The sequence below is a fragment of the Lissotriton vulgaris genome, unplaced genomic scaffold (assembly GCF_964263255.1).
Source record: "Lissotriton vulgaris unplaced genomic scaffold, aLisVul1.2 SCAFFOLD_915, whole genome shotgun sequence".
NCBI classification, from domain to species: domain Eukaryota; kingdom Metazoa; phylum Chordata; class Amphibia; order Caudata; family Salamandridae; genus Lissotriton; species Lissotriton vulgaris.
In genome coordinates, this window is record NW_028248894.1 from 301816 (window position 1) to 329405 (window position 27590).

The 27590-nt window shown below is 42.0% G+C and overlaps 1 protein-coding gene across 1 annotated transcript in view; it reads right to left on the minus strand.

The window, feature by feature from the left end:
* Positions 1-13642: 13642 nt before the first annotated feature.
* LOC147663776 (alpha-N-acetylgalactosaminide alpha-2,6-sialyltransferase 2-like) overlaps positions 13643-27590 on the minus strand; it is a 322592-nt gene continuing 308644 nt past the window's right edge. The window contains exon 8 of the mRNA XM_086950201.1: positions 13643-15584. Coding sequence (XP_086806327.1) covers positions 15390-15584 — 195 coding nt within the window. The 3' untranslated portion in view covers positions 13643-15389. The remainder of the gene's footprint in view (positions 15585-27590) is intronic.

Genomic DNA, 27590 nt, shown 5'->3' on the forward strand with positions numbered 1-27590 from the left:
CTGTGATGAATTCATTATAAGCTGTATTTCTCTTAATTCTGATTTTACCTGTAACATCAAACAAAATGTTGATAATCTTAATGTATGCAATTGTGTATTGACCATTCATTTTCTGAAATATTAGATAAAAGTGACTTAATCAGTAATCCGTGTTTATCTTTTATTGGTGAAGTTTTTGACATATCGCAAATTGTGACTAAGAATGTTAGATATTTCCATTACTTTAGGTCCTCATGAAGGAAACATCGTCCATCTTTTCATTATCGAGTCCCTATTAGCTCTACTGAAAGGTCCATCGGAGGACCCGATAATTGTAAGTGATTGTTGTGTTCTTAGGGGCCCGAACACATGGTTTTAAAGATTTAGTATACATATTGAAATTGGTGATATCATATATGACTATAAAATTACACTGCTTCCGCTTCATCAGTTTCTGGTAGTCGCATTGGATGGCTAGTTTAGACTAATCATACTAGGTAATGAAGAAGAATGAATTTATAGAGACTGACGTTTATTGACAATGTACTATTTAGTTATATGTTGTGGTCCATCATTGACCTTAATGAAATTGAAGTAACGGGTCCATCGTAGATCTAAGATCCCAGGTTAAGCCTAATGGTGGACTTAGTGTGGCATACTCTAACGGAAGTGCGTTGTCACTGTTGATGCAGTGCTGAGCAATGGTTGTATTGTCGGTATTGCACAGGGACTCTTGAAGTAAGAATAGTGGAGATTTATGTGGGGACCTTCGGAGAGTGCATCTGGAGAAGTCCCGAGAGTTTTCACTTGAGTGTGGGTAAAATCACGCTGGTTGAGGTTTTGCTGGAAGCTAAAGGAAATCTTAGAGTATGTGTTTCTATTGATTAATTTATTTTATTGGAGCAGACAAGCTGGTATTTTATGTACTCTGGTTTGTTAAAGACTTTGAAAAATGCAGATGCTGATTTTGTAAAGGGAGGGTCAGTCGCAGGAATTATACTGACATCATAAAAGTGCTGCGATGGTATTGGTCAGTTGATGTGAAATCGTCACAGAAAGTGCCGCGCTGGTATTAGTTGGCTGGTTGGTGTGAACCACGCTGGGATTGGACAGTGTGATTGATTCTGGTTGGTAGCAGAAAATCCTACTACGCTAGAAGAATAGTTAAAGAATTACTAATATAGTTTAGGGTTAGTGTAGAATAATCATGAAGTTATTAAAATTGTTGAAGACTTTATTTAGTAAAGATGAGCCTATTCCCATTAGAAAAGGAATTCCTGTACCTCCTGAAGGAGTCATACAAAGGGGTTATCATACATGTACTTGGTTAGGAAATCGGATGAACTACACTGAGCAAGATGGTGTTCTGACATTTCCAGAGAATGGTACTTTCAATACTAGAATTTTAGAGAATCTAAAGAGACAGATGAATGTTTTGAGGCCTACTCGTAGACCTATACAATATGAAGCTCTTGAAGAATGGGAACATGAAGCACACAAAAGAAAAATAGGTAGGAATCAGAATAAATACAAGAATACTGTGAGTAGATATTCAGAAGCAAAAAGAGATGCTCAAATGAAATGTGGAGAAGAGATGTAGCAGAAGGAGCAAGAATGTTTCTGGTAATGGTAGTGGAGTCTAGAGAAGGAGAAAAATTTAAGGAGAAAGAAAGAATGTTGAGGAACAAAACTTTAATAATACAGATTTGATTGAAGGAAATGATGACATAGATGATGAATGTTTAAATGAAGTGTTAATGAATAGATCTCCTCCATATCAAGAAGAACACGACAGAATAGAGACAAATTCTTTGCCAAGTGCTCTATTAATTCAGATAGAAGCCCCTCAAGAGAGAAATTCTGTAAATACGAGTCAAAAGCATATTTCAGTTATAGAAGATTTAGTACAAAAATAACACAAATGATTTTGAATCCAGAAGTTTTGTCAATTCTAGTAACCATTGGTCCAATAGTTCCATTACATAATGATGGACAAGGTATTTCTCAAGTGCATGCCCTAACAATACCTGATAGGAGTATGAATGGAGTTCCTCCAGTACACAGAAGAATAAATTAGACTAATCAAGGAAAAATTGGAAATACTAAAACAAATGTGAGTGTAAGGTCAGGAGATTCAGAGCTGTTGATTAATGTTTCAGAAAGAATCATTGAAACTCCAAAGCGAGGTATAAATATAAATCCAAACCGGCCATTACAGATTGAGGAAAAAATAACACCTACATCAGGATCAAGAAGCGGAGCAAGTGAAAAAATGCAGTAATCATTTAGTCCTTCGCCAGAAGAATTGGATCAATGGATAAAAAAAATAGCACCTGGTTGTAGTGTACAGAATAGAAATAATTTAGGTGTAGATGTGAGTAAATTAAAAGCAGATTTGGAAGAAATTATTTTTGGTACGATTAGCCCAGATAAATTAGGTAAATATCAAGATAAAGAATTAGTATTTATGTGTAAAAATATTACAAAGAAAGCAAAAGCGCTACATGAAAAGTTTGCGGAGATTGCACAAACGTATGGAGTTGACATAGAGAAGTCTAAAGCCTTACAAAAGACATCTAGATTACATTTCAGTGATAAAGATTTGGAGAATTTGAATGCTTCAGGGAAATGTTTGCAAATTAAAGAATTAATTAGTACATTAAAATTATGAGGAGAGTTAGATCTTTGGAAAGGAAGATGGGCTAAAAAGAAGGAAGATATGACGGGGACTTCAGTGGCTTCACCATTGTATCCTGTGTGGGAGTCAGGGGCAGAAGCAGCTGATACTACAGTATATCCGATGAGAGAAGACCAGGAGGTGGGTTCATTCATGTTCCATGGTTGAGGCAGGATATATTGTCATTTTAAAATGATTTCCCAAGATTGTGAGAAAAAACTGTGGAATAGCACAAATAGAGGTTTGTGAATGTTTTAAAAGTATTGTGGAAGGACTTGGATTGTCTGTTTGATATTGTAGTTCCAACTGATTTGTGGGCTGAGTGTAAAATTGCTGTAGATTGGCCATAGGAAGAAAATCCAAGAGATTCAAAATCAGGAGCACAATCTGAAGAGGTTATGAAAAAATATAATCAGGTCATGACTCATTACATATTTGAAAGGAAAGATTTCACCAAAGGAAACAAATTCTGTGAAAATAGACAGCACTACTCAAGAATTCAAAGAGTCAGTTAATTCTTATTATGAAAGGCTCCTACAAGTGTTTAAACGGTACAGTGGTATTGAGAAAATGACTGATAAAGAGATGGGGTATTTTGTATGTAGGTTTGTGTATGGATTGAGACCAGAAATTAGTCTTATGATTCAGCAGCATTTGATTTGTTGGCAGAGAAAGACAATCAATGAGATTCTTCGTTATGAGAAGTATTGTAGTGATAACATTGATACAAGACACAAAAAGTTAGAAGAAAAACTAATGTTATCTCAAATAAAAGAGGAGAAGAAAGGAGGATATGTTAAACATGAGCAATGGGACCCCCTCAAATATGTAAATTATGGCCCTGGAACCGAGGGGAACAAGAATACACGAAGCTAGAAGGGTGTTCCTGCAGTGGCCGTATCATTCAGTAATGTGTGTACATCTCTAAATAATCAAAAAAGTAGTGGACGCTGCACGCCGGATACACAGGTAAACTGAATAGAAATCTATCTGAGTCAGAGGAGTATAGAGTAGTTCCCTTCTTAGATCTTAAGATGTAACTCTCTCGACGTGGTAGCGCCGACCATTTGCACAGCGAGTTTGAACCCATGGGCTTCTTCGCTGTATTCTTACTCGGTTGTTTTTGTACTATGGGACTTAATACAAATATCACCCACTCTCAGTAGTAAGCTCTAGATTTTCTGGTACATGCGTCCTCCTCTAACCTTTCCCGACATGCCCGATTCAGTGCGTGTAATCTTGAATCGCTTCCATGCCTCAGGACCAGAATATATACATACTACTTTTGTCTTGCAGGGTCGCGGTGGCTTAACAGTGTAAAGTACTTCACAGAATGCCTTCTCTTGCGACATATGATCACCATTGGTAAATGTAAGTTTCCATATAGTTTCTCTAGTTTTTCATGTGTTCGATAGTTCGATAATACCCATGGTGTCCTTGAATAGACGTGTTGGTATCTCTTTATGACATTAGAGAATGAAATAATACAGGAGTTAACCCTCTACGCGGACTGCAGTATCCTGAGACCCTTTCCTCGATTTCATACAATAGAAGCATCTCCTCAGAACTCCCACCGTAACGGAAACAACTCGTTCGTCCCGGTATGTTTTCTTAAATGCTAACTACAGGCGGTCCAGCTGACTCATAATATTAAGGTCCCTTCAGGAATGACTATGACATGGGGTTTTTATACAATTCTTTTGTAGCTTCCCACACAGAATTTGGTATCCAAGATATCAAGATGAAGCTTTGAGGGTCACCTAGCACATCTGACTTGGCATTATGGGTAAGCCTATTTATTAGGGACTATGCATGGATAACACCTAGTCCTTTATGCCATAACCTACCCTAACAGCCTCCCCTGGTCCTTTTATAGATGCGGTGCAACTCAAGTGACTCTACCTCCCAATTCTTAAAGAGAACTCGTTCTAGTGATAGCTGACCTATCACCTTGTAAGTATTGTTACATGATTGGATATGCCTTTGTATGGAGTACCCTCTTAAACAGCTTATGCAGAATAGGAATCTCACTGTACATTGGGTCCCTCATTAATTGTTAGTGTGACTCGTCACTTTGTGTTAGCATTTTGCTCTCGCATGACTAGACTCTTCTGCTTTCTTCTCTATAAGGTAGATTTTCTCCCTTACTACAGTAATGAACCCCAGGTTTCACCCAACAGTGAATGTATTAATGCTCTTTTGTAAATAGATTTTTGGTGTATGTGATAGTGACAGATTTGTCTTTTCTTTTTAGGCCAATTTTCCTTTTGTCTGATCCCCTGATATCTGCACAATTTGATGTACAAGGTCCTGATGAAGGTGGCCTGTCCACCGAAACGCGCGTAGACCCGCCACAAGGGCCAACAACTACACCTTGGTGCCCTTGGATCACATTAGCGTAGTCATCTTGCTAATTGGAATCCAGTTCCTTCTCCATCTTTGTATGTGGTGTGAATGTAGAATGATTGTTAGCACGTGAGCGAGCTGCTGTGTATGATTGTTTTTCAGGGGACCTGCCAATTTGTTGCTGATTTTATGACTGTTTCGTGTTCTTTATTAATTTTTTCAACTAATCCATGTATTACCTATTAATTTAAAAGAAAAAAGATTCTTTGATCAATAATAAAATTTATATGAATTTATATCCATAAAAAATAAAAAAGAACAAATAAATATATATTTTTTGAATGAACTTTGTTTGCACTTTATCTCCTTCTGTCACTACTTTTTTGATTATTTAGAGATGTACACACATTACTGAATGATACGGCCACTGCAGGAACACCCTTCTAGCTTCGTGAAGAAAGGAGGATATGCCAATGCAGATTAGTTAGAAGGTTACCAAGGAGTTGGTCAGACTACTACTGGTATGAGAGGTGGATCGGATGGAAATACTGTGACCCAAATGATACCGATTCTGCAACGGAGAGGTAGAGGTAATAAAGATGAGTTGAAGAAGAAGTTTCCTTGTCTTGCGTGCGACAAGTTGGGGCATTGCAAGCACAAGTTTAGGAGTTTATTGGCAAACAATGCTGTTAAAGAAGTTTATAATATGAATCTGAATCAGCAAATGTCAGTTGGAAGAGGACAGAGTATGCCTCCAGCTTTGATACCTCAAGCTTTTATGCAAAATCAAAATGTGAATGGTCAAGTGCAGATATGGGTTTTCATACAAATGATCAAATGAATTCAAATGTGCAAGTGGCTTCACAGAATTTGATGCAGTGACAAGAGAGTGATTCAGGTACATTTCAATGACGGTGTCTGAGCGGGGAGAAGTGTGTGCTTGGCGCATCCTTAGAGGTATGGTCCCTATGTGGATGGCGAGGTTGACAGAAATTCAATTACGTTCCTCGTATATACTGGTGCTACCCTTTCCACTGTGAGAACTGGAAATTCCTAACCTACCCCTCTCGGGAGAAAGTATCCAAGTTTTAGGAGTTTCAAACAAATTTATTAAGACTCCTGTGACAAAACAAATGAAAGTGCAGTTTGGAGGATTCCAAGATTTACATCGATTCGTGGTGTGTGACACGAGTCCTGTTAATTTGTTGTAGGTATTATGCAAGATGAATTGCTCAATTTATTGTACACCAGACGGAATAGCATTCCACAGAAAGGATGAAGATGTGGTTTTTAAAATGGTGAGGCAGGGTACAGAAGTGAATGGTTTATATCCTGTATTTATAGCGAATGATTTCCCTGTTGTGTTGAGAGATACTGTGTTGCCTGATGTGTGGGATTTTTCAGGGAAAGACATTGGATTAATGAAAGGAGTAGCTCCAATTCAGATTACAGTTAAACCAAATGCAGAATTTCCAGGAACAACACCTTACAAAATGAGCCCTGAGACGATTGCAGGAGGAACACCTGTGATTGAAATGTTGATTGAGCAAGGTATTTTATTTCTTTTTTAAGGTTTTTACAACAATAACATCATTTATTCTGTTAAAATCACAGAAAATTAATTTGATCCAGAGGATGCAGAAAATGTTCAATTTCACCTTTCATGCCCAATGCATTTTGGGCCACTCTGCCCTTCCTCAGGAAATTAAATCTAGGATAACAAAAACAATGTCTACTATATACAATATGCAGGGAACAAACTTTCTTTTTTTAAACTTTATTTATTATTTTCAGGCAAACTACACAATAGAGCATAGTATCCACTGTAAAGCATTTCTGCATGACATAAAGACATGACATCTGGAATTTGCATGCATTGACATCCTCAAGTGTTGACCAGCTTAGTGCACGTAGCATTACACAGTTCTATGACATGACACATTTTCTCTGCTTAGCATGCAGCTCAATCAGGGCGTCTCAATACTCTACTACAAAGACAAACATCAAAGAACCAAGGTCCAGTGTCGCACATGCTGCATTTGCATATCAACAGTTCATAATATTTACATTGTGCATTTGTTATGCTACCCTCCTTTGCGCCACAGTTCGGAGCGTTATCCATGGTCAGCCAACAGTGGAGCATCCTGGGCGTCCTTACTATGGACCTGAAGGTATGTTATTAGCGGCTCCCAAATATCTCTGGAAAGAGATGCATTCAGTAGTAACTCTGCATAGGTTGTCAGTTGGTCTTTGCGGTATATAAAGTCACTTAAACAATCTTTGAATTTGGGAGCTCTGCCTCTGCCCCACCTACAGGCCACCCTCCATTTGGCCAAAAGCTGAGCCAAGCAGCAATCTTCCTGTGCACCCTAGGGATGTCTGCTGTGTTCCCCAGTAGCGCCAGCAGGGGGGACAGTGGAAAAGGCAGTGTAATCATTTTGGCTAGTGCCTCCAACACCTCCTGCCAGATGTATAAAGTCAGACCCCTCTTGGTGGCAGCTTTTACATCGGTCATTCCCTTGTTGCTTGTATTTACACAGCAGTGTGGGTGTGTAGTAAGTTCTATGTAAAATTTTTAACTTTATTATGCGCAGTCTACTGCTAGCTGTGATCTCTGCGGTTTGTGCACAACAGTAATTCCACTGTGTGTCAGTTAAGGGGGAGTCCAAGTCCCGGTCTCATGCACCCCTGGCACCTGGTGGCACTGGGTGGCCATTCCAACCGTGCCGCTCGATAGATGAGAGATACGGCATGTGAGGGGCTGAACATCTTTAATGTGATGTGTAGGACCTCCAATGGGGTAGGCTCATGTCGAATATCCGGTGTATTGGCTCGTATTTCGTGTTTGAGTCTTATATATAAAACCACCTCCAGTGGGGTAACTCTATCTCCAGTCCATAACTCCCTTTGGTCTTTAAACCATCCCTCGTGATACAGATCACCCCATGTATGCAGCCCACTCTAGCGTAGCATGTCGCAACATGCTGCTTCCCATATGACTGGAGCATAGGGAAGGCACGGCAGCAGCACCAGTGGGGAATAGGGCAGGACCTTATCCATTACCCTCATCAAGCTTGTCCAAGCATTATTAGTGCAGGAGACTATGTGGTGTGATACCCTCTCACCTGGGACCTGCGACTTAAAACGTGGCATTTTAAATGTTAATTTCTGTGATACTCTTGCCATCACTGTCTCTCACCTAGACACCTTAGGGTAGAAGTGCACACTTATAAATTAATATTTTATTTAATTTCATTATTTTAAGTATGGATCTCTGAGTAGGCACAATTGCATTACTCAGGCAATCCATAAAAATAAGAACCCAACCAACGTTGCGACTCCATGTTGTGTAGTTTCCAGTAGGAACTGTGTGTTTGTAGACAGCATAAACGTTGAGTTTATGCCAGACTGATTCCGAGCAAACCCTCAAGATATGTTGTCCTGTAGGCCAGCTAGCTCACAGTGCCACCATAGGAACCCCTAAACCTAGACAGGTAGAAAATGGTTCTGACAACCACTAAACATAACAACACTGATCCCCCAGGAATCGTGGTAATAGATCGAGAACCCTTTTGCTCTGTCACTTGTGCTCTCTTTCTCTCTGATAAAAATACAATACACAGCATTTTCATATTATAATATTCATTGAACAAACATGATTCTTGTATAAAATATATGTGTTGCAAAGATAAATAGACAGAAACAAATGAAAGTGAATAAAAGTATTAGGATAGTGAACAGAATGAATAGTTAAACCATTGTGCTAAAACAATGTAGATATGCAAGCATGTAAATCAATATGGAATACTGGCATACTCCTTCTATGCGTTCCCTAACCTAAGTGTCTAGGATGCGTTTTGTGTGTTCTGGCAAGAAAACCCTTACTGGATGACCCAACACTCATTACCTGAAGTGAAAGAATGTAGGTCTCCATCTTGGTCACGAGTTGGACATCCTTTGCCGTGGGATTAGAAAAAAGCTGGGCTGACAATTCATGTTGTGATGACCTTGCAATAGCAGCAAGAGCTCCTCTTCCCAAAACTCGGAAATGCTTGTTTTTTTATAACATCCTTGCTCCGAGCCAAGACCTTTATACAGGCTGCTATGTTTAGATTCTATAGATAGCTGTGTCGCCTCATGGACAATATACAGACGACCACGTTTGCACAATGTATGTAAAGACCTTGCATGGGACGTTCAAAGTGTTGGGATAATGTTCTTACTAAGTGGACTGTGTAGGCAATGTAGTTTCAAATAAGCTAATACTACATTGTCACGCATGCAAATCTGTATTAAAAGTCATCATGTAAAAAAGAAGGCAACTCAAGTAAAATGTGTGTATGCAAAAAGACAGTGGACCTTATTTATGAAAAGTGACGCATCGCTGTGTGAAAACAGCGATGCGTCACTTTTCACTGCGCACTCCTTACGACATTCCTGATGCGTCATATTTAATGTATGACGCATCATGTCACAAGGAGTTACAGATACGTCAGTATTTCTGACGTATCTGTAAGCGCAAAAGTGACGCATTGCTGGAGTGTGTCACAAAAGTGACGCAACTCCAGCAATGCGTCCTTTCACATGGGGAAAGCCCCATGTGAAAGGGCTTGCGTCAGTCTTACGCCTGCTGTGAGGCAGGCGCAAGATTTTGACGCAACAGCGTCCTAAAAGTGACGCAGTGAAATCTCATAGATTTCACTGCGTCACTATTACGAGGCTTTTTGCGGGGGAACACCCCCTCTGCATACATTATACCTGACGCAGGTATAATGTGGCGCAGGGGATTAAAAAGTGATGCATCTACCTAGATGCGTCACTTTTTAAATATGGCGCAACGAGGCGCATTTTTTACACCGCTGGTGCGTCACAAAAAGTGACGCACCGGCGGCGCAAAACTGACGCAAGGCCTTCATAAATAAGGCCCAGTGTTTCTCCCTGGGCCTAGCTAAGTCACATGACACCTCAACAATGACCTCAAACTTTCAGTTTTGTCTACAAACCTCTGTATGAACTTCGCATAGTACTCTATCAAACCCATAAAGGATCTTAACTGCTCCATGTCCTGCGGTGTCGGAGCTAGTTCAATTGCCTTCAAAACATTGTTTTTTAGTTTTACTCCATCTGCTGTCATCATATACTCCAAATATTCCAACTGTTCTTTCAAAAAACAACACTTGTCTTTTCGCAAAGTGATACCCACTTCAGCAATTTTATGTAATGCCTGTTTCCATACAATGTTATGTTCCTCAATAGTCTTGCCAAAAATGTATATGTCATCTTGAAAGTACAAAATATTGTCTAGACCTTTAAAAACTTCAGAAATGATATGTTGATCGGGAATCATTCCATGGGTCTCAGTCTTTGCCCAGTCATTATTTAATATTCCTTTAAAAGTGTTTCTCCGACAATTCTCGCTGAAGGTTAAAAACTCACACACAAACTCTTCTATCAGGAGGACAAATAACAGCCCGGCTTCCACGAGGGAACCCATCGCACAGTCAGGTAAAAACAGTCTCTCAATTAGTTGAACTTGTTTCGTGTTTGAATTTTTCTAACCAGCGAATGCATGCTTTTGTTGTCAGTTGTTACTAATTAATAACAATGATTCCTTAAAATTTACTCTTCCTTTGAAAGCTGTTCTGGTGGTTCTGGTGTATGGCCTGTTGCATCAGGGTAAAACGAAGTGGTCCCATTCCTACAGGTGCAATTTAACGATCATGCTGACAACATTAGCACACTTTTCTTTTTTGAACTGCACCCTAAAGTTTCATAGAAACATAAAAAGAAACTGAAAGTATGTTATGCTCTGCAGACCATGAAAAAGATAGACGGATACCGTTTCTATTTTTGGTCAGAGGACAAAAAGTGCGGCCCCTAAGGTTGGAGCCTAGTGCAGCGGCACTAGTTGCACTGCCCTAAAGCCAGCCCTGGTGAGAACCAAACAGTTTGGTGGACTACTGCCATGAACTACACCAATCGTGCCCCCTCTCCCATCAACCTGCAGCTTTCATCCTTCAGTGGAAGCCCAAAAGTTTATTCTAGATCCCAAAGACCCTTCTTGATTCCTGAGTAAATGAATTGGTATGCATCTCTGGTATGCTTCAATTTCCTCATTTTGAATTTCATGCGTGAGATTTGCATTTTCATATTTAGTAGACAACGACATTTCAGACACATGTATGTCAAGAACCTGTAGGCAATGTTGTAAAGAATACAATTTTAACGGTTTTGCCAACTTTCATCATTAAAGCGTTCTTTATTTGAAAACAAATATAATGTAGCATGGAAAAGACTTATTTAGCCCATATGAAGGACTGCTTCAACCTATAAAGTTAGAGTGTACATATTAAGATATAGAAAGGACACAGATGACAAAAATTCAAGTAATTTGGAGCTCAGTTTGGGTGAAATGAATGTATTCTTTTTTTTACCCAAATGTAACGTGCATTTAGTTGATTAACCGTAACTTTTTGGGAAATTTATAGAAATTTGTATTTGCAAGGATTCATATAAAAACCTAATAAAATAAATAAAACAATAACAACTTTTATCTATTGACCATTAACTGTAAAATTAAATACAAAAGCATTAAGCTGAAGGAAAAATATTTCTTAAATGAGGAATCCGAAAAAATTCACAGCTGCCGTTTTATGTAATAACACCCGCAAACACCCAAAATTGATGTATACTTGTACTAATTAAAATCTATCAGTAAAAAAGGTTAATTGCAGTGTATACATTTGTGCCAACAGTACCACATTCAATACCTTTTAATATCTGTATGAAAACTGTTTCAATCAAACTAAAAACTGTAAGCGTTTCGAAATTAAATACACAACTTCATCTTCAACTTTGTAAAATATCATAGGACATTTTACACACATGTATTTGGCAATGAACTGAATCGTTTTCGCCCTCATATATACATATAAATACACATTTTGCTGAACAGAAGTACATACATTTCAAGTTTTGCAGATGAACAGCAACACCCTGACCTCCAAACAGAAGAGTTTAGTGTGGGTCTTCGTTACCTTGAAATCAGGAGCTTGGCTATCAGCAGTGAGGCTGGTGCAGTAACACCAGGGCACAAGGGTGCTAGAGGCCCAATTTAACCAATAAGTGGTTGGTGTTTTTTGCTACAAAACTAGCTTATGGTGTTCCCAATATCCTTGCTTACATTAGGGCCCAAGAGGCGTCAACCACTGTGCGAAATACATGGCGATTTGAGCGTGTGGTGTTTTATAGACTACATGGTGAAAGTCCTGCTAAGATGCAGTCTTTGTGGAAAGTGGCAAGCTTTAAATGGTCTGGGTTTGTAGAGCGGAAGCCAACTTCCACATGCATTCTAATGAATTTCCCCCACCCACAGGATGTCTGCGTGTCCGAAAACCAGGAGGATTAATTAACAAAGCAGTTAATTATTAGGATGGCGTATCTAACGTGTGAGTGGTACTTAAAATACAGATTTTCTTTTATGTTTAACATACCTGCCATTTTTCAAAATCTCTTAAGATTGTCTAAGTTGCGTCTTATTACTTTGGAAATTTCATACACAATTTCACCACCGATGATCCTTGATACTTTCCTTTGACCAATAGATGTGCAGACGGTATACACCTGTTACAACGCATTTGTTACAACGCACTACTGTTACAACGCGACTTTTACAACGCATACCATTACAACGCATTGCGCTGGGGGGCGCTCTAGGATAGGGAATAAGTATAATTTACTATCCAACACCTTCCCTAGGGTCCACGGGGACTGGAGTTAGAATAGTAAATTATACTTACCACTATCCAGCACCTCAAAGCGCTATGCGTTGTAATGGTATGCGTTGTATTGGTCGCGTTGTAACGGTAGGTAGTTGTAATGGTATGCGTTGTAACATGGTACATCCTGTGCAGACAGTAAAATTAGCTTTTCACATAAATGAGGGAGTACTGGCCTTCAAACTGAGGCAATTATATATTGCCCTTTGCTACTATGAAATAAAAGGTAGGTGGAGTGAGTCAATGTCATTATGAAATGCACAGAGCAGGAAAGTTGGACCTCCATCCAGACTCTTTGGAGCGAGGGCGGATGTCTGAATGGCGAGGTAGGTTGCACTCCTGTAGCGTTGACGCACTTTTTGTTATTTTGCTTGTGCAATAAATGTCATCTGCAAGCTTTTGATAATAGCAGCATTTTCCATTAATATTTTTCACACAGATATGCCGTGTCTTCTAAGCACTATGCACAAAAGTGAGGAATAACCACAAAATGATGGGCCTTCACATTTTACCACTATTTCATGACTTTGTTCAATTTGAAACGCCTTCATTGTATAATCACTTTGATTCATTAGTTTACATTTTACCATACATTCAATGCCTGACAAAACAGCCAGCGCATTTGTGAGGTGCATACAGCACATGTGAACAAGAGGACTATATGGCTGTGGAATGCAAAATGTGTGTGAGAAGCTGCACAGTGTAAATAAGACAAGATGATTGTGCTTGCATGGCACACTCTCTTGCTTACCCCCCCCTCCCCCCGAGATGCTCATTTACCGAATCTCTTCTATGGGGGACTTAATCTGTTACTCAGAATGCAGACACCCGAGGGGGACAGAGACCTTTTTTTTTAATAACACACTTTATTGATGTTTTTTATGAAACACAATACTGTAAAGTGCTGTATACCACACATAGCCGGAAATGAAATATAGTATAAACAAGTCATCCCCATAGCAGAAGCATCAACACGGCCTCCAAGAAGCTGCTAGTGAGCAGCTGGACAGAAGTTATCCCACAAGCCGTAGTAATCTCACCACTTCTGCCACATTCTAAGGACTTTTCTAGGACATCCCCTTGCCACATATATTGTTTCTTCCGTTTTGCCTCAACAGTCCATACCCTTTCTCCACGCCTTGATTGAATGTGCCGATGATGCAGTCCAGTGATGTACAATGTCTCTTTTGGCAATTAGGGTGTCCAGACCCACCAGTGTTCTGTCGCCTATGGTCCCACTCAGATCTTTCAGAATTACTTAAGCCTAAATGACTGGGCATAACCATATAACATGGAAGAAATCCCCAGAAGAGTTTTGGTATCGAGGGCATGTGGGGGAGCTGCGGAAGCGGCTCTCCACATCCGCAGAGGTGTCATGTATGTTTGGCCAAGATATTTCAATTGGACAATACGAAGACTGACCCATATCACTTGCATCCGAGGATCCATGCAAGCGTAGTACCAGTCAGCCTCATCAAGTTCCTCAAGGCAAGTCTCCCATTTAGTTCGTAGGGAATCCAGTATTGTGGGGGATTGTATTATTAAGGATTGGTAGATCTGTGACACCCCTCCTTTACCCAGGTGATTCATAAGAAACCTGCACTCTCGGGTGCTCCATTTGGGAACATCAGTGAGAGTGTCTTGATAGTGGGAGAGGGCATGGCAGAGCTGCAAATACCAAAAAAACTAGGATGGTGGCACATTAAATTCTGGTGCTAACTCTTGAAAGGACTTCAGCGCCCCTGTCTTCTAGACTTCCCTATGTTGTCCCATCCACTGAAGCCCTCAAGGGAAGGCACCTGAGCTAGCCATGTGCCCCTCTTTTGTTTTAAGGCATGAGCAAAGTGGGGTCAGGCCTAGGGTCTCACCAGCCTTTCAGCCCAACCCCCCACCGCTTCCCATGAACGATATAGCCAGCTCTGTTCTGCAGAGAATCTTGCCCAGAGAATGAGAAATAATCTTAAACAGATTGTTTCAAATACAGTTTCCATTTAATGTTATTTTAATGTGGGTGATATGTGAGCCTGTTACAAACATTTAGCAGAGAAATGTGTTTCATTCAACATTCATTTCTTTTAGATGACAATCGGACCTCACATGTGAGAAACAGGAGGTCGTCATTGAGATTATTTGCAGTAACATTAGTGTGCCGCTGCTGTGTTACAATATTGAAAACATATGTCACTATCCCTGATAATTAGATGTAAACACATTTAGAATTTGAACTAGTGTGCCTGTGCACTGCCAGTGACCGGACCATAGAGCTGAAGTTGAATCATAAATTCAAAGTTGGCCCCCAAAATGGAGGGACAGAAGGCCTACTCGGGCTTTTCAGCCTTTACAGAAGATCAAAGCAAAACCAAACAATGAATTCAATTATTTCTTGAAGGTCAAACAAAATTATTGACGAGTTATGAAGCCTCCGGTGAGCCTTCTGAGAAGGCTTTTACAAAACATCTCATCTCACAAAACATTCATTGTGACTTACAAGGGTGGTGATAAGAAAGATGTGTTTGGACCTTGAAAGCAAGGCACTTCTACCTGTGACTTTTGCAGTCTGACACAGTCCCCACAGATCTAGACTGACAGGGCCCACAGAGTCTTTGACATCAGCTGTCGGCTTCAAGGTCCTCTGACGGTCTTTGGTACAGCTTTAGGATTCCTTCACGGTGCAGCCTCTGCCACAGCTGCATTTCGATATTGAAGTTATGATTAGCATAAAAGTGCATCTTCTTCTTTATCTTGTCATAGTAGTGGTCAGAGTAGCTCTTGTAGTCTGGAGTGATGAATCCATATGCGCTGACCTAAGAGGGGTGAAAGGATAGGTGGGGAGTGAGAATGAGAATGTGTAACTTAGGATAGCTTGCACGTGTCCATTTTCGTTGACTTCAAACATTTGTCTATTGTGCAGGCGTACACTCACAATTGCATACTGAAAATGCATGTATGTTGGTGGTATTCCACACTTTCCACGAAAATGGAATCCATGCCCCTTTGCTCCGTTCCCCGGCATTCCAGAAGATTTTGCAGGCCCAGGTCCAACATTTAATGCAGGGGCCTAAATAGCAAGAATACTTCTATCTAAACTTAAAAAACAATCCTATCACCCATGGCAAAAGAAGAGCTTTAGCTCTTAGCACCTTCTTGTTGTATAGCTATGTTACCTGCATCATCATTAATGTGCAGAACAGACTTGTTTCTAAATCTATAAATACATTTTGCGACACAAACTTGGGGGCCGGAAAAACCAAAGGGCCGGGGGAAAAATCCATTCTCTGCCACCCCCTTCTGAAGAACCTTAGTAGGCTTAGTAAAATGATTCAGGATCTGTGAGCATTTGCTGTTTAGCAATATCATTTAGGTTAGATTCTATGGGCCCTCTGTTGTACATGAAACTAAGGAACTGAATGTTGGATTTTGTAGGAACTTGTAGTACTGCTAAAAAGACAACAACAAAAAAACCTGAAACAGGATGGTTGCTGCGTCCGATAGAGAAGTGGTAGGGACCAAAAGAACAATAATAATAGTAACCTGCCTCTCCACCTATAAATTCTGGCTTTTAGTCTGGTCACAAATTAACCACATTTTTCGCACACATGTCCCTTTCTCCTTTACAAACTTTTCTTGGAGAGCCTTTTTTTCTGACTGGAATGATTGTGATTGCAATGTGCAAAGTGCCGATTTATTATTAGCTGTTGCTTTTCAGCAAATAACAAAGAATTGGAAAATCTCTCTCAACATTTCCTTCCGATCCAGCTGGTACAGTATTTATTACAATCGTAGATTAGACAGAGGCTGTATCACCTCACTGTTCCTTGCTACTGAGAGAGAGACTCTTTGGTCCCGGGTAACTATTATTCTTATATTTACATTGCATCTGCATTATTGTCCCATGCTAATTTAATTTTCCTTAGCCTACTATGCCTCATATAGACTAATTCTCATATTGTTTTTTGCAATGGTGTACAGAACTTAATATATTTAACGTCTGATGGCTTTAACATAATGTGACTGTTACCACTGTTTTAGTTCCTTTGTTTCTTTTCAATAAAGTTTCCTGTTTTAAGCTTAAAAAAAGATTATAAGAAACCCACCATTTGGCAAAGGGGCAAAGACCAATGAGGGGAAAATGCGCAAAGGGAACCGCTCCCTGCAACACCATGCCATCTCTTGAGCCCCTGCAGCAGGACAACTCGCATTCGCTGCATGAGGGTGAAGAGAGCAAGAGAGCACTGGAGTGTCCCTGAAGGTGGCAGACTGCAACACAGTCTGGCTGGAGCTGCACTAAATGTGGAACACAGGTCTCCACACAGACCCCATGGAGGGGAGTCGTGTTACCAAAGATCGGCAAATTAACATGTTGAGGGAGGCAGTACCCGACACCCCTCATTAGACATTAAGACAGAGAAGGCTGGATAAAAAAACAGAACAGAGGGAGACTCCCCCCCCAAAAAAGGAAGGAGGGCTCTAAGGGTATACACACAAAGAAACAACTAAGAAGATCACCTGACATCCCCAACCATGGCTGATGATCCAGCAAAACAACCAGCCCTACGAAAAGGTGTGCCTCAGGTGGTCCAACAGCCAAACGAGGTGACTACACATGCATCTAGATGGCATTACCACCCTTTAGGGAACTTTTTGATCAGGCCATGGCAGTATCCCTGTGGAAATGTGGGTTGGCTGCTTGAACAATTACTTTAGGGCCACAAGGTAGACAGACTGCACTTTTAGGAGGTCCTATCACCTACATTTTGCAGGGAATAAGTGTATAAACTATTTGATAATCTGCCCAGGAGAAGAGCTGACTATGACTACAATGTTTAATGTTTAATGTTTAATGTTTAAAGATTTCTAAAGCGCATGGCTACCCGTAAGCGTCCCAGCGCTGATGATAGAAACAAGTGAAAACAGAGGGGGAGAGTTACGGGTACAACCTGGTCTTCAGAAGTTTGCGGAAAGGAAGGAGGTTGGGTTGGGCACGCAAGTCCAGGGGGAGTGAGTTCCACAATTTATAGGCGTTGTATGAGAAACGCCGGCCTCCAGAACGCGCCCTCTTGATCCTAGGCGTCGGGGTCAGATGGAGGTTCGTGGATCGAAGGATTCTGGTAGTAGTATAGGGGACAATGAGGTCTTTGAGGATGCGTGGAGCTTTACCGTATAGTATTTTGTGTGTTAGGCAGAGGGCCTTGAAATGCACTCTTTCCAGTACAGGCAGCCAATGCAGTGCTCTGATGGCCGGTTTGGGCGAGCAAAGATTGTTGGTGTCTGTCAGAATCCGGGCTGCCGTGTTTTGCACTACTTGGAGTTTGGCTGTCACTTTCTTCGGTGCACCAAGGTAGAGGGCATTTCCGTAGTCCAATCTGGACAATATCAGGCCCTGGATTAAGAGCTTCCTAGTCTGAAAGGGGAGCAACGGAAGGATCTTACGGGAAGTACGGAGGAGACCATAGCAGGCTCCAGCCGTTTTCCTTGCTTGGGTGTTCAGAGTGAGCTCCTGGTCCAACCAAATCCCAAGACTTTTGATATCAGATTTAGGAGTTGGGGGCGGAGCAAAGTAGGGGGGCCACAAAGTCTCTAGGCGAAAGTGAGACTGGTTGCCCATCACCATTATCTCCGTCTTGTCACTGTTCAGTTTAAGGTGGGACCTGTCCATCCAACTGACTATATCTCCTAGGCAGGAATGCAGATCGATGGTGGGATTTTCCTGATGGCTAAGAGATACTACAAGTTGGGTGTGATCCGCGTATGTCAGTAGTTTGATTCCATACGGGGTGACAATTTTTTCGAGGGGAGACATGTACACGTTGAAGAGCGTACGGCTCAAAGAAGAGCCCTGCGGCACTCCGCAGTGTATTGGGGTCTCTTTAGAGATGTGATTACCCTACGCCACCTGGAAGGAGCGGCTGTGTAGGAAAGATCTTAGCCAGGACAGGGCAAGCCCTGAAATACCCAGATCCCTGAGCCGTTGGATCAGCGTACGATGGTTGACGGTGTCGAAGGCCGCACTGAGATCCAGGAGGATCACTGCCACTGATCCTCCTGCATTGATGATCTTCCTGGCCTCTTCGACTACCGCCACCATCGTGGTCTCTGTGCCCTGGCCCGGACGAAAGCCTGTCTGTGAGGGTTTAAGCAATTCACTGGACTCAAGGTAGTTGGACAACTGGTTGTTGATACATTTTTCTGCCATCTTACTAATGCTTGGCAGCAGAGAGATCGGCCTAAAATTAGCCAAGTTTAGGGGGTCGAGATTTGTTTTTTTTTAGTAGGGCCTTGACAACAGCCTGTATCCAGCTAGGAGGCACCGTTCCCTCCGATAGAGAGGCGTTAATCACATTCACCATCGGGGCAAGAATGGTAGGTGCCACAAGTTTTAAGATCTTAACAGGGGCTGGGTCAAGCGGGGAGCCACTCTTAATAGACTGTAAGATAGGAGACAGGGTGTCCTCGCTGATAGGGATACACGTGTCCGGTCCTATATTGAGGTTTTGCGACTGTATCGGACATGGATCAGTTAGGTCCGCAGAATAGTGAGGGGGAAGTTGCTTCAGGATATTTTGGATCTTTTGATCAAAAAAGGTAGCTAGCTCGTTACAATGACTGTCCGAGAGATCACCCGGGCGTGTAGGCTCCGGGGTTTTTAAAAGCTTTTTCACAATTTGAAAAGTTTCTCTCGACGAGCTAGAGGCAGTTCTGATTGTTTCTTCGAAGAAGGCTGCTTGCGCAGCTTTAAGAGCTTTTTTGAAATTGAGGATTGTGAGTTTATAATCCTTCTTCCTGTTGGGATCATAGTCCTTCCTCCACAATCTTTCAGACCTTTTACAAAGTTTTTTCAGGAGGCGGACCTCGTGAGTAAACCATGGCAGGGTGTTTTTTTCCTGTGGTTTCAGATGGGGTTTTTTGGGGAGGATGGTGTTAAGAGAATTTTCGATCCACGAGGAAAGCTTGGCATCCGCAACTGCGGGGTGTGCCTCAAAGTTAGGCGAGGAAAGCTCCAGGGCAGGCTTCCATTTGCCAGTGTCCAGTTTAGACCAAGGGCGTGAGAATCTACCGGGAGCTTGCCTGGGGAGCGGAGTAGTCGGGATCCACCAGCTAAATGGAATAAGCAGGTGATCAGCCCATGGTATCGGGATTGGTGCTCTCACTTTAAGGTCAAATATGTTCAAAAAGATGGGATCCAGCAGATGTCCTAGTGTAAATGTAAATGCAGTTGAGCTTATATAGCGCACAGCTACCCGTGGGTTTCCCGGCGCTTGCTTAGGGAACCCGTCCTGGTATTCCCCTGTGAGATAACCCCAGGCAGGGTATCCACAAGGTGAAAGCCAGGCATCCCGCCGCGAGGGGCCGTTGTGGAGATTAAGCAAGCTATTGCCCAGAGTCGCAGAGTGTTAACCCGTGAGTCGAGAAGGCACCGGAGCGAGAATTACCGAGTCCGTGGAATTTTTGAGCCCAAGACCCGCCGAGGCGGGGAATTGAACCCTGGTCCAAGGCCGATCTCAGATTCCGGGTCTGCCGCCTCTAACCCCTGAGCCACACTTCTCCACATTGTGTATGCGTGGGTTGGTCGTTCCCCAAATAGAGCTGGTGAGTTGCTAGATCTAATAGCAGTTCCGAGGCTGTGCTGTCATTACTATTGTCGAAGTGAATGTTTAGGTCCCCTAGAATCAGGAAATTGGGCAGGGTGCTGGCCATGGCCATGGAAGTTTCTAAGAGAGAGCTACAGAACTGTCCCAAGGTACCTGGGGGACGATAAATAAGAACTCCAGAGAGGGAATTACATGGGGACACTTGGATGGGGAAGTGAACATTTTCGCAGTCAGAGAGGGGGCTGCCGTGGAGTTGACACAAGAGGTGGTCTCTATGGATTATGGCTATCCCTCCTCCCCTTCCCTTCACTCGGTCCAAGTGTTGTATGAGGAAGCCTTGAGGCAGCGCCTGAACAATATCCTGATCAGAATCTAGTGAGAGCCATGTCTCTGTCAAAAATAAAATCTCTAATTGTTGCTCCTCTAAGAGCATATGGATTTCCTGGGCGTGTTTAGGCAAAGATCGGCAATTTACCATGGCCATATTGATGACATTCTGGGCAGAATGGTCGGTCTTTGGAGGGGAAAGTTTATATGGACAGTGGAGACAATGGTTGTGAGGGCCATCAACTCTAATGGAGTGGGCCCAAAGGGACAGGGGGGGCTGGTTCAGTTGGCCCAAGAGTTCTCTGGAGTATGTTATACTCTTATGGTGGAGAGAGTCCGAGATACTGGGCCCTGGGCCCGGCGTGGCGCGGACGGGCACAGACGGGCTTACCTCTGGCGCACCTCCGGCGCGCCATCGGCGCGCCCGCTGCGCTCGTCCGCTGCGCTTACGAGGTGTAGAAGGCATTTTGTAGTGGGAGGGCCGAATCGCTCGCACCACTAGAGCGCCGACCTTTCCTCCCCAAGATGGCGCCTGGGCAGGAAATACTCGGTTGCCTAATCCCGCGGTCCAGGAGCCCCAAATCGGCAGCCTGAGAGCGCGTGGACCCTTGTGAGGAGCGCGTGGAGGGTAGGAGTAAGTACAGTGATATTAAAACATGTGTCCAAGATCACACAATGTTCCACAATACCTTTTTAAAAACAACGAAGTGTCACAGAAGCAGAATTTACACAATGATTAAAAGTATTCAGCCCCTGACTCCCGGCTTCCGCCTCAAGAGTCGCAAGTTCTATAACCACCATAACAACACTGAACGCCCACTTCGATCGCCAGCTTAACCTGAACTATAAGCGGTCCAAACTGTGACAGGCTCATCAATGGGAAGAGATGACAATCAATGGCTTCTACACCCAGGCGGAAAACTAGCAGGCACCTGTTCTGATGATGACCAGCCCAAGGAGGTGAGGGAGTAACTCATCCAAAGTTGCAGGACATCAGTATTGAGACACTTGATACACCAGCTGGGCATACAATTAGAAGATATAGTAATACTAGCCAGGACAAGTAAGTTGGCAAACAGCAAGGCCAAAGAAATGGAACATGCGTTGGCCCAGGGACATGCACACTCTAGCAGCACCTGTTGAGTAAGGGTCAAGGAAGAAACCGTCAAAGCCATACAGAGGAGATCATTACCACGCTGGGCACTAAAGGCAAAACATACTGCGATGAGAAAGTGGCAACATTGCAATTTTGATGTACACACTCACACACCTAACAAATGGCTGGCCTAAAGCAAAACATGATGGAAATGAAGCAAGGCAACCCACTTTGCCCAAGTCTGTCGAAGGGGAGACAGAGGAAGGAGAACCCCATGGTAGCAACACATCACACTAGCACAGAGACAGTTAACACTGGATAAGAACCCACTGGTAGGCAACAGAACAGTAATGGTCTGCAATCACAGTACATACAGTGAGGACAAGAAAGACGTATTCTTGATTTCATACACAGAGCAAGGCAGAGGAAACCAATTGCTTCAACCCCTCTTTTTGGTAACCATCACTGCCTCAGCCATCATACACTAATTGATAGAGGGGCGTTGGTATGCACACTGCGGAAAATAATGTAGCAGGAGCTACCCTGAAGTCAAGTCGACCAGCAATGTGCCTCTGGACGACCATCCCAAGTTCCAGGTTTTTGCTGTTTGACACCTTTAGACCACGTGGGGTCTAGCACTGAGTGGGCACCACTTGGTGGGCAGGACTCAATTCAGGCAGCGGCCAGGTGCAATGTTCAAGGCTGTTGGAGATTGCTGTGTCCCTGTACCTCACACAGAAGGGAGCTAACTAGCCCCTGGAGTCACCCTGGTAGTCCTGGGATCTAGCTGCAAAGTATGTCTCAATCAGCAGGGAAGTCCATTGAGAGTGCAAGAGGTACACAGGTACAAGGAAGGCTCCAGGGCAGTCCTCTGGTCGCAGCAAGGGGGTAATCTGAGGTACAAAGCAGGCATCAAGCAGCAGGGCAGTCCTCTGGTAGCAGCAGGGCAGACATGAGGATACAAGAGGTACAAGGGTAAAAGGCAGGCTTCGGGAAGCAGAACAGTCCTTGGTAGCAGCAGGACAGTCCTCTGAGGTACCAGGTAGGACTCAAGCAGCATGGCGGGCCTATGGAATACATGATCCTTCTGAGGATCCTCTTCAGGTCCTGGAATGAAATGAAGAGTTGATCTGAGGGTCCAGTATTTATACCTGCTGTTAGCCATTAAAGTGGGAGAAACGTGTAGGCTATCCTACATCTGGTTCTGGAAATTTTCGTCTCCCCCCGCTCTGGCTCCAAGAGGTCTAGGGTGACAAAAGGCTGGTGTCTTTGTGAGTGTGTTGAAGCAACCCTTTGAAATGTAACTTTTGGGAGGGAACAGATCTGTCACACCCATCCTGGAAAGATGGCCTATCCTTCCAACACTTGGGGGCCCATTAGGATGTCGGGCAGATTGCCCCCTCCAGGCTGACGGTGGCTACCGCCAGCGTGGTGGGGCAATCCGCCCGACATCCGCATTCAAATTCCCCACGCCATATTAGTATTTTCCGTCCCGGTCGCCTTAGCGACCGGGACTAAGTCCGCCCGCCATCCTAATGGACCCCTTAGTCTCCTGTTGTCTCACTGTCTGGTGAGGCAGTGAGAAAGTAGGGAAAACTACACAACCTCATGGGAGTTCTTATCAGAAGAGAGGAATAACCTAGATAGACCATCAGCATTGCAGTGGTCAAACCCAGGTTGGTGTTCCACGGTAAAGTCCATTCCCTGCAGGGAGTTGGACCACGTCGACAGTCTGAGATTCTCACACCTCATCTGCATGAGCCATCTGAGCAGTCTGTGGTATGTCTGAACACAGAAGTGAGTCCCAAGCAGGAATGGGGGATCACTGACAGAATATCGAGGAGCAAAATATCGACCTGACAAAATATAGAATGCCAGAATATCTAATTCCTATCTACAAACAGGTAAGTTGAAAAATATTGAATCCAAAATATCGTTGGAAATAATATAGTTTACTAAAATATCGAATTTTGTAAATGTCTTAAAAATAGTGTAAAATTAATGAAATAATAAATATGAACTAAACCATACTTAAAAATACTTACATAACCTTAAAACTGATAAATAATTAATGTAAGAAAAAAAAACATGCATTTTTATTTTTTAATACATATATATTAACTTAATATTACTAAAAAATATTCAACATTTTTAACATAGGATAGCGGGAGGGTAAAATGTACTATTCCCACTCCAGTAAGTGCGACGGTAGGGAAACTGTTGGATAGTGTAGGGGTAAAAATTACTATTCCCACTTCAGTGAGTGCAACAGTAGGGAAAGCGTTGGATAGCGGGAGGGTAAAAATTACTATTCCCACTCCAGTGAGTGCAACAGTAGGGAAAGTGTTGGATAGCGGAAGGGTAAAAATTACTATTCCCACTCAAGTGAGTGCAACAGTAGGGAAAGCGCTGGATAGCGGGAGGGTAAAATGTACTATTCCCACTCCAGTGAGTGCAACAGTAGGGAAAGCGTTGAATAGCGGGAGAGCAAAAATTACTATACCCACTCCAGTGAGTGCAACAGTAGGGTAAGCATTGGATAGCGTAGGGGTTAAAATTACTATTCCCACTCCAGTGAGTGCAACAATAAGGAAAGTGTTGGATAGCGTAGGAGTAAAAATTACTATTCCCACTCCAGTGAGTGCAACAGTAGGGAAACTGTTAGATAGCGTAGGGGTAAAAATTACTATTCCCACTCCAGTGAGTGCAACAGTAGGGAAAGCGTTGGATGGCGTAGGGGTAAAAAATACTATTCCCACTCCAGAGAGTGCAACAGTAGGGAAAGCACTGGATAGAGTAGGGGTAAAAATTACTATTCCCACTCCAGAGAGTGCAACAGTAGGGAAATTGTTGGATAGCATATGGGTAAAAATTACGATTCCCACTCCAGAGAGTGCAACAGTAGGGAAAGCGTTGGATAGCGTAGGGGTGAACATTACTATTCCCACTCCAGAGAGTGCAACAGTAGGGAAAGTAATGATTTAATATTTAAATAAAAGTAAATTAATTATCAATACAAATAAAATAGTTAATTAAAATTAATTACCAATTACAAAATATTACTATTCCCATTCCAGTGAGTGCAACAGTAGGGAAAGCGCTAGATAGCGGGAGGGTAAAAATTACTATTCCCACTCCAGTGAGTGCAACAGTAGGGAAAGCGTTGGATAGCGGGGGTACAAATTACTATACCCACTCCAGTGAGTGCAACAGTAGGAAAAGCATTGGATAGCGTAGGGGTAAAAATTACTATTCCCACTCCAGTGAGTGCAACAGTAGGGAAATTGTTGGATAGCGTATGGGTAAAAATTACTATTCCCACTCCAGAGAGTGCAACAGTAGGGAAAGCGTTGAATAGCGTAGGGGTAAAAATTACTATTCCCACTCCAAAGAGTGCAACAGTAGGGAAAGCGTTGGATAGCGTAGGGGTAAAAATAACTATTCCCACTCCAGTGAGTGCAACAGTAGGGAACGTGTTAGAAAGCATAGGGGCAAAAATTACTATTCCCACTCCAGTGAGTGCAACAGTAGGGAAAGCGTTGGATGGCGTAGGGGTAAAAAATACTATTCCCACTCCAGTGAGTGCAACAGTAGGGAAAGCACTGGATAGCGTAGGGGTAAAAATTACTATTCCCACTCCAGAGAGTGCAAGAGTAGGGAAAGTATTGGATAGCGTAGGGGTAAAAATTACTATTTCCATTCCAGTGAGTGCAACAGTAGGGAAATTGTTGGATAGCGTATGGGTAAAAATTACGATTCCCACTCCAGAGAGTGCAACAGTAGGGAAAGCGTTGGATAGCGTAGGGGTAAAAATTACTATTCCCACTCCAGAGAGTGCAACAGTAGGAAAAGTAATGATTTAATATTTAAATAAAAGTAAATTAATTATCAATACAACAAAAAAAAGTTAATTAAAATTAATTACCAATTACAAAATATTACTATTCCCATTCCAGTGAGTGCAACGGTAGGGAAAGCGCTGGATAGCGGGAGGGTAAAAATTACTATTCCCACTCCAGTGAGTGCAACAGTAGGGAAAGCGTTGGATAGCGGGGGGGGGGGGGTAAACATTACTATACCCACTCCAGTGAGTGCAAAAGTAGGAAAAGCATTGGATAGCGTAGGGGTAAAAATTACTATTCCCACTCCAGTGAGTGCAACAGTAGGGAAAGTAATGATTTAATATTTAAATAATAGTAAAATAATTATCAATACAAGTAAAAAAGTTAATTAAAATTAATTACCAATTACAAGATATTTAATGATTAATTAATTATAAATACTAATACATATTATTTATTAAAAATTAGTTACCTAATAATAATTAATTAACAACCAATTAATTTCCAATATCAAACATTAATAAGTAATACAAAATTACCAATTAATAATTAATTAACAATAAATTAATGATCAATACACAAAAATAATTTCAATAATTACTTAATTACAATTAAATTACTTTCAACCCTATTCCCTTATAAACCCACAACCCGCTCTGAATAATAAATTAATACGATTAATATAATCATCAATTAATCAATGAATAAAAATCAATTCCCAATTAATAAAAAATAATTACCAATTAATAAATAATGAATTAACAATAAATTAATTATCAATACCAATAAATAAAAATGAATGATTACTTAATAACAATTAAATGACTTCCCACCCTATTCCCCTATAAATCCACAACCCGCTACAGAACTAAAATGCAAAAATAAATTAAACATAATTCCTAAAAATTCATATTTGTTTTACTATAATTAAATTACTTCCCACCCCATTCCCCTATAAACCCACAACCCGCTACGGAATTAAATTACACAAAAATAAAATAACATAAAATTCATTACTTTAAAAAAATTCAAAATACATTACAAAACTAATACATACTTTTAACACATATACTAACACTTAAAACTATTCGATATTATTAACAACTATATTATGACTGTCGATATTACTAACTTCGATAATATGAAAATCGACATTTCTCACCTGAATTTCGATATTCTGCACCACTATATTTTTGCAATTCGATATTCTGTCCATTCTATATAAAACACTCGATATTCTGTCCAGTCGATATTTTTTTTCGATATTGTGACTGTTCACCAGGTATGGTCTTAGCTTCTTCAGTGCTCGGACCACAGAAAATGCTTCTCTCTCATTAGCACTCCCCCTTTGTCTCCTGGGGAGTACACTCCTACTGATCATGGCTACAAGTTGGTCTAGGCCTTACTCATTTAACTTTAATAGGACATTCCCCTAGCTAATCTCTGAGACATCTGTCTGCACTATAAACTCTTTAGAGAAGTTAGGGGCCTTGAGTTTTTGTGCTGTTCACATGGCCTCCTTGAGGGTATCTAAAGCTTTCTAGCAGGCGTTGGTTCAGATTACCTTATTGGACTGCTTCAGGGAAGTCAACCTAGTCAAGGGGGCCACAAAGCTGCCATATTCATTGACAACCTTTCTATATTAACCAGTGAGGCCCAGGAAGGCCCTCACCTCAGTCTGAGTTTTAAGGCGGTTCCCAGGTCAGGATAGTTTCAATCTTGGGTTGGAGATGGAGCACTTTGACCTGCCTACCAGCTGTGTCAGATACACCACAGATCCTGCCCTATCTGCACTTGCTGGCCTTGATAGTCAGGTATGTTTGTTGCAGATCCTGAAGGTGGAATGGGTGATCCTACTGGCTTGAGCTGAAGGCAGCTATGCCATCCAGATAGGTGGCACTGGATGTCTCCATGCCAGCCAGGACTCTGCTGACCAACCTCTGAAAGGTGGCAGGG